Source organism: Corticium candelabrum, chromosome 5, assembly GCF_963422355.1.
Source record: "Corticium candelabrum chromosome 5, ooCorCand1.1, whole genome shotgun sequence".
Lineage (NCBI taxonomy): Eukaryota > Metazoa > Porifera > Homoscleromorpha > Homosclerophorida > Plakinidae > Corticium > Corticium candelabrum.
Window position 1 is genome coordinate 5,250,224 of NC_085089.1, and position 8,626 is coordinate 5,258,849.

The 8,626-nt window shown below is 51.9% G+C and overlaps 1 protein-coding gene across 1 annotated transcript; it reads left to right on the forward strand.

Annotated features, from left to right (window-relative positions):
* The first annotated feature begins 8,191 nt into the window (after window positions 1-8,191).
* LOC134179598 (uncharacterized) lies at window positions 8,192-8,626 on the forward strand. Its single transcript, XM_062646534.1, has one exon. The coding sequence runs from the start codon at window positions 8,192-8,194 to the stop codon at window positions 8,624-8,626; it is 435 nt and encodes a 144-aa protein (XP_062502518.1).

The window sequence follows — 8,626 nt, forward strand, 5'->3', positions numbered from 1 at the left end:
GAATATTGGTTCCAGCACCAATCATCTCAGTAGACTTACACAGCAAATTCAAAATTTGAACCTAAGATTTTTAGAGGTTTGAATAAAGATATCGATAATGTTGCTTGTTGTCACAAGAGCCTCTGCAATGCCACCAAACTGACAGGAAAAAACGCGGACGTTGACGTCTATCTTTTCGGTAAAATGTGAAAAGAATTGATTGTGTCAACCTTCAAATCTTCATGCATATTGCAAAATCAAGAAACTTTATACATCAGATTATCTAGAGCAATAGAATTTATATTGCTGTAATGTACTATATATGCATACGAAAACCTACACATCTACTACCTAGACTGTGCAATATCACCAATAAAATATTTGTCAATAATTGCTTCTGATGAATACACTGATATTTACTCACCTGATGCAACGCCTATTGGTTGATTGAAATTGTAGAGCAAGCACAGAGGCTGCCCCAAAAAGAGACAAACCTTCAGTTCCCTAAAACCACCTGCAGCTTAGCCTCGTACCAGACCCTCTCGCGCCGTCGTGCCCGATTCCCGTATAACGCGACAACGCCAGAGAGGGTCTGGGATCATACCGCCTACTTTCTTCACCTAGTGTCACCCCACGTCACCAACGTCAACACTTCCATGCTCTTAGTTAATTATGAATACATCCTTCCATCAAAGATATGCTAGATGTGATATCCGATTGCATACATTCACTGTTTATATTTCGTTTCTGTACAGCTGCATGAGAAGAGATTCATTTTGCTGCATGGAAAGAGATTTATTCACAGAGGGAGCTCGATCCTGAGTTCGATTTACGTTATCTGAAGCTGTGAGGTCCAATGTGATTCGATCAGCAGTCTATGTAGCTTGGACTAGGGATGCACTAGGCGCCGCTCTATTACTGTGTTAGGCTACGAGAACGATACAAATCAGGAAACTCGAGTACGATTCGCGGACACTAGGAGCCTGGCAGAGCGTGCCGTCAGACACGGTGTTGACTTCCGCTCTAGAGTCTCTTGGAGAGGAAGTCCTCTTTCCCAGAGAGGTTGGCAAATACGTAGAGCTTGCGTAGGGAGAGGATACCAACACTGAAAGGAAACAAGTAGAGTACGAATGGAAGGTCAAGTCTGTTGCAAGACATTCCGTGTGACACCTGAGAATAACTATTAGACTAATCGTATTAGTAGCCTGAGGCTTGGTGACATACGAGCTAAGTTGATCATCTAATAGCATAAACGGTAGGCGGTATGACCCCAGACCCTCTCCGGCGTTGTCTTGCTATACGGGAACCGGGCACGACGGCGCGAGAGGGTCTGGTACAAGGCTACTGCAGCTGCTGAAGTGGTGGTACAAGCAGTATATCAACTGCCACTAAACCAACTATCACCGCTATTCCAGACACAACTGATAGCACGCATTGCCACAAGACGATAGTGAGTACCACTCTGGTGAGTACCAAACAGCTCGTGACCAATATCAGCCATCGTTGACTAGAAAACAGAAAATATAACGAACTACCAAGAGGGCACAGCCATCCCAACATTGCTTATTATATGAGCGTGGTCGGGTACGCAATATGAGCCAGTTACAGCGCTTGTACAGGCCACGTGGAGGTAGAATATAACCGATAATCCACCCACTGTCATATTAACAGAATATACCTTGGGTATATTTTAGAGTAAACATCAGGCTCGAATACAATACACTAAATGTCATTTAGTCTATTAGCACCTTCCCTTATACAAACTTTCACAAGCCATTAGCTACCAAACATAACACAACACACTTAGGGCAGTCACATAACACCTATTACTACCTACTAATTACGTCAGCAAGGTTACAAGCACAAACAAGTCATCTAGATTGCTTGTTGCCCATGTAGAATGTAACGCTGCAATTTGAAAAGTGGAAGGAGAGAGCAGGTGTTGCTGTTTCACATGACCTGTCCCATTCAGCAGCATTGCTGATAAGGGCCGGATCCAGGAATTTTTGAAAGAGGGGTTTTACCTGGTAGCAGTTATTTATAGCATTACTAATTTTCTCTTTTCTAATGAAATTATATAAAATTGTTGAACCACGGCCATTGGAAAAGAGGGGTTGCAACCTCCTGAACCCCATCTGGATCTGGCCCTACTGGGGTTGTTCTATTTGTCGTCACTAGTGAGTGCTAGTGTACTCAAAAACGCCCATACAATAAATTACATATTACATGAGTAGCTGGTGTTTATGGCATTATTGACACCGAGGCCTCAGGGCTTATCACCTCGATAATTGAACCGAGCCGGAGGCGAGGCCAATTATCTCGTTGATAATCCCGTGAGGCCTCGGGTCAATAAATGCCATAAACACCAGCTACCAATGTAATAACTATACTTATTGAGCTGTTTTTCCATTGAGACTAATAAAACCCATGACTACGAATTGCAATTATCCAGTCTCCTAGTGGCAACTTGGTCAGAACAGAACAACAAATCGAACACCACATTAGAAATGAGCTCACCAATATATATATATATATATATATATATATATATATATGGAGTTTAATGAACCAGTTAAATGTAGTTGAATTCGTCCGGAGATGCGCTGCTGAGCGCACGCGCACGACGGACTCACGACGGTCTTGCGATGAACGGAGCGTGCACATCGCCAGCGACTATCCTGCCCGCCACAGCGCAGCAAGCGTCCCAGAGCGTGTGTGTTTCGTTTCGTTCCGTTCATGGCAGACGGTGAGCAGTCAAAAGGAAGAATATCAACAGAGCAAGTCCGCACTCGCGACAGAGACAGCCAGGCCCGCTGGATTCACCACTGGCAGACTGCCCGCTCAAGAGACAGCAGGCAGATGACTCGGCTTTTCTGCGGTTGCGAATCATCTCAATTCCGCGTGCTGTTTCTGCCGTCGCGTTGTTTTCGCGCTTTTTGGGTGCCACGTGATCGCATATATCCGGGAGAGGATATCGCGCGAGGAGGTGGCACACAGCGCGCGACAGCGTACCTGGTTGTAGCGAAGGTATTTGTCGCAGCGGTTGTAGGGTATAGGGCGTATGAGCAGCTAGCTGGTTGCAATGAGAAAGTGGTAGCTGCTGTGGGCGTTAGCGTGTCAAGTGTGGCGCTGATTCAAACAAGCACATTGCGAGAAGCCGAAAATGCTGCCTATGCTAGCTCACCTCGTTTTCCGCGCGAGCAAGCAGTCTCCGTGTCGGTTTCTCTTGGATGGCAGAGCAACATCACACTGCAGCCTTGGATGACGCCCAGGGTGGGCACGTGCTGTCTAATCAGCAGCTACAGAAGCTGATGATCGAAACGGCGAGAAAGGCGGTCGCGGAGTTTGCTCGGGCTTCTCGGCCGCCCGTCTCCGAGACCAACGCAGCAGAAGGTAGTGGTCTACTCAACGTGTCATCACTCGGGGTGTCTTTATTGTTCATGTAGCCGTCTGCCCGACGTAGTCAGATACTGCATGTTCGTCGAGAGTAATTTGCCAGTCGTACGTTTAGCCATCGCCTAGGACTTGTATAGCTTGCATGGGAGAGTGTTCAAAAGTGTCAGTTATGGTGGGTGCTTGCGTTAGTTTCGGCATGGTTAAATTACTGGAAAAAATGGCCGTTGCGTGGCGCCCACGTGGCGGGCAGTACAGTCACTGGTGGAGAAGGCGTTGCATGATCCGGGAACGACAGGTTTCTGGACGGCCTGTGGAGCGGCTCGGGAGACAGGCAGCGATCAACGGCGGACGACTGTACGTATACTATATGTGTATAGGTAGCTAAAATAAGTATCATGTACTGAGCGGTGATGTCAGGGCTGAGGCGGGAGCGGCAAACAATGCCGTTAGCAAGGCATGTTAGTCATTGGGAGCTACACAATAAGACACATGATGAGTATATACAGAAGCAGAGCAGAGAGGCGACCGGATGGAGCCTGACGCATGTGCGACTGGTCAGCGAAAAGTGAGAGCGGCTATGCTGGTGGCTATTGTGGAACCACCCGCGGGTGGTTAGCGCAGGGCCAGCGGTAGTCCGGGTTGGCGTGAACACGATCAGCAGGCGGTCCCATTCTGTGGCGGGACGGCTGGTCCAGGTCTGGCGCAGGGCCGGTGCCAGTCAGATTGGCTCACGCACGATTAGCAGGCGGTCCCATTCTGTAGCTGGACGGCTGGTCCAGGTCTGGCAGCGATTGGCGAGTATGGCATGGCGCCAACAGCAACAGCCAGCAAGTGGGACCTCCGTGGATGCGCGGGCGGTGGTGTCTCCTCAACAGCTCCAGGAAATGATGGAGCAGTCCGCCGGGAGGGCAGTCGACGAATTCTCGCGGCGGCCGTCGGCTAGCAGTTCGGCAACAGGTCCAGATAGCATAGTTCTCGATTTCGCAGAAGGGTTTGTGCTGTACGCGCCGAGCGTGAGTGGCTATTCGTGCGCAGTGTCGTAGATGGGCCTGAGGTCTGTATGCAGCAGCGTTCCTTTTGTGTGCCTAGTACAAGGAGGAATGGGCGGAGCCATTCGGTTTGCACGTCTACTTGCGCGCAGGAAGCGGTGTCCGCCGTGCATGGTAAGGGCATGTGATCACGAACATTTTATCTGGGGACACGCGAAGTCCGGGAGATAGTGCTGGGTATCCGGAGACAGGCAAGGTCCCGGATGGCCTTGAGCGCGGGTATCTGTAAAACGCAGGTTTCGTTCGTACACTGTATGTAATAAAATCGAGCTCAGCAGAGCAGACAGGGTAAAGCGACTGAGCTGGTAGCTTTTGCGGAACCGTCGGTAGACGGGGGCGCAGTGCCAGCAGTAGTCAGCAAAAAAAGGAAAGCGCATACATAGAGATGGCGACGCCGCTGGTGGCTGTAACGGACCGTCGGCCGATGGGACAGTGCCAGTGGCGGGCAACGCATAAGCGGGGAAGCACATACATGCATATGGCGAGTTTACAGATAGGCAAGTTGTACGTAATCAGCAAAATACCTTAATGACCAACGGGAAATGCAAACGTATGACGACTGTAATGACGGCTATGCCATATTGCAGAGCCATTGGCGGATGATGGGCGCGGGACCAGTGACGGTCAGCGAATGGGCCAGGCGGGAAGCCACGGCACCGTCTGCAGATGGTCGATGCGGACCGAGTGGCGATTGTGCCGGTGGCGGCGCGGGCGGTCTGTGGATGCAAAGGTGGGCGTCCACAGTCATCATAGTGGCGCGAGGGCGGCGTGGAAGACACGCGTCGCACGGATGGCTGGTTGCAGGTGGAGCACACTTGCTTGGCTTGCGGGTGTGAAGACTGGTCTGTGTGCGTTGCCAGCGGCGACGGCGATAGCTCATGTACAACTGCTCACGGACGAGGTGAAGGAGCGGCCGCTTCCGGTCGTTGGAGAGACGGCGGGGGCGCCGTTCCTTCTAAGCGAGTTGTTTTATCGCCTATACCTGAGAAATGGTTAATGCGAACCCAAGCGAGAGAGTGTGTGGAGATGGCAAATCTTGTGCCAGACAGTTTCGAGTTGCGACGGCTCGAAGGTGTTGCTCTACAGGTGACGTGCGCGTCGGGTAGCGCTGAACCCGCCACGGCTTTGTGCTTTGCTGCATGCACTGCCATAATCGCTGAGAAGCATCCCAACAGGGTGAAAATACCTGTTGGCGTACTTGCGGCTGATTGTAACAATTGCAGCTGGCTGATCGACACCAGATTTAGGAAGTACGTGCGGGAGAAACCTTCTCCGTGTATAAATATTTGTTGGGCTTTGCTGGACCGCTGTCGTGGGCCGGGGCTCCGTCGTGTGGACTGTGCCTGGAAATTGACCATGCAACCGCAGAGTGCGCTCTGTCGATGCGGCGCCGCGGTCGAGATCGCACGTCGCTCTTACTCCGGTGCGATTCTCACCGTGTCCTGCGGCGGTGCCCAGGCGGAGTGCCGCTGTGTCGTGGGTGGAACCTGTGATCGTGTAATGCGGCACCATCGTGCACTTACAAGCACGCGTGTGGCACATGCGAAGTGCGGGGCCGGTGGCTGCACGGGAGGGGCGCGGCTACTACAATAAAAAGGGGGTTCAAAGTCACAGACTGGAGGTAGACGAATAGCGGCCCGTGATGGGGGCTGAATTGGCGGCGAGTGGTTCCGGTGTGTTTGCGTGCGGGGGCCCACTCGCTGCTCCAGACTGGCGGCGGTCGGCCGCCTTCTTCCCTCGATAGCAACGCAGTTGGATGCGTCCGGCTCTTGGGGTCGCTGGGCAGTGCAGGACAATTCATGAGTTCAGCTGCATTCCATGGCTCACAGCCTGAGTTGGAGTTCTCATTGCGTCCGGGGAGATGGTCCCGGTGGCGTTGACCGTGGTTGTTTTTGGGAGCAGGCTGCGCGCCCGTTTACGTTCAGTTTGAGTCGCATGGCGCCTCGGTCGTGGCGGCGCGCAGTCCGTGCGGGGGCGCGAAACGCAGTCGCTGACGCGATGTCGCGAAACCTGGTGGACTGGTCATTGGTTGTTTGGTTCATGTCTTGACCCGGCTCCACGTTCAGTGACACCAAACGTGGCGGCGTTGATATGCGACATCGACTGGACGTCGGACTGCTGGAACGATCGGTTTATTGCTTGTTTGGCGCTGGGTTAGCCCCGTTCATGTTGCGTGAATACCAGTGAGAGTACTCACGGTATCAACAGTCCTGCGAGCGAACCGGTGTCGCACCAATCTGAATCCCGACATCTGAACGGGCTCTATGCGTGTTAGTGGCGTTCCTGGCGGACAAGGGTATCGCGCACTCTACCCGCAAAAATGCCCTGCTAGCGGTTCTCCATGTTGACATTCGACACGGTTTAGGAAACTCCTCTTGCAGACCTCGCCGCTGTTGATGTACTGGTCTTGTGGGGCGTTACGCGGTCGACGGCAGGTCCCAAATGGTGGCAGCGATTACCAATCACTCCAGATGTGGACTGCTCAGACTGACAGACCACTGGGCCCCAAGAGTGGACGAGCTTGACGTAGTGATGCTTTGGGCTGATGTTGTTTGTCTTTTTTTGGTTTTCTGCGCGCGGGCGAAGTTACAGTACTGGACAGTTTGTACCGGCCGTTGAATCGTCGGTTTATCTGACAGTTAGTGATGTTGCAGTGGACTCCCTCTCGAACCCGTCCTCATGAGAGTTAGGCTCATGCAGTTAAAAAATTTGACCCGTTTCGGCAGGGTGTGGATATCCGTCTCGGGAGGACGGGTACCGCTTTATGTCCTATTACGGCAATGCTAGTGTACCTCGCCCGGCAAGGTCGAGAGGCAGGCCTGTTGTTTTCTGTGCTCTGATGGAAGGCCTCTGTCTATGCAACGACTTGTAAAAAAAAAGTGTGGGCGGAACTAGAAGCCAGGGGTTTGTGTCCGGTTACTCGAGGCACAGCTTTAGGATTGGAGCCGCAGCCACACCTGCAGCACTGACTCCACGATCCAGACACTGGCGAGGTGGAGGAGCAAGCGCTACGTAAAACTTGTCGCCAAGATTCTAGAGGCATACTCTCAGTCGTTAGTATCTTCCCGCCAGAGACGGAGAGATGACAAGTTTTTCCGAAGACATGGCGGTAACATGCGTGCTTTCTACCCGGCGACTAGTTGTACAGTGTATGTACTTGCGTGCATGATTGCTTGCGTACGGGCGTGCATTATAGACGCATGCTCACTAGACAGTGACAAGGCACTCACCCACTTACAACTAAGCGTCGGTACGTAACTGAATGAGTCCTGGAGAGGTAGGCCCTGGAGAAGTGGGTCCGGCTTGGGTGCGGGGCGTGGTCGCCTTCCTTGTGAGCCGGAGTCCGGTCTGAAGTCCCGGATCCGCGCCGGACGTTGGTTCTCCTGGACTATGATGGGCTAGGCCGGGCTCCGCCCACTCTCCACGGCCACGCCTTCATTATGCAGGCTGGCTCAGGTAAGTGGTCGCGTCAAGTCGGCAAATGAACATCACTGGAAAACCGACGGAGGTAAGAATTTAAATGGAGTTTAATGAACCAGTTAAACGTAGTTGAATTCGTCTGGAGATGCGCTTCCGAGCGCACGCACACTGCGGACTCACGAGGTTCTTGCGATGAATTGAGCATGCGCATCGCCAGCGACTACTGTAAACGTGGAAATTTTCGTGTGCTTAGATTTTCGCGTTTTTTCATCAGAGACCATTTCTTGGGTTAAAATTTTCACGGTTTGATGCATGTCACGTGGTTCTATGCATCACGTAGCCTACCTATGGCGCTGCTGAATTGGTTACGTAAAGCGGGGGATGTAGAGAGAAGACCGTGTCTTCCGCAACCCACTGGCGTTCCCGGTCTACCTTCTAGGACAGTAAAGGCTGCAAATGATTGTGTGTCGCTTCAAGAAGGTCTCCCTACGAGGGCTGACCGCAAGCGAAAAAGAGAGAGTGAGTACTACGTGTACAGTGCCTCGGAACGATTGAGCATCGCTCGTTATGCAAGCGATCATGTAGTTGCACGAGCAGCCAGACACTTCAGTAGTGTACTGAGCCATCCAGTGAACGAAAGTACGGTTCGTTCGATGCAGAAAAAATACCTCCAGAAGATTAAGCAACAATCAGGTGAAGTTCCACTTGTTACTCTTCCAAGACAGAAACGTGGACGTCCATTGTTGATTGGTGATACATTGGATCACAAGATACGGAATTAA

Coding starts and splice junctions, on each gene's coding strand:
- LOC134179598 (XM_062646534.1), top strand. CDS start 8,192: ATGGCGCTGCTGAATTGGTTACGTAAAGCGGGGGATGTAGAGAGAAGA.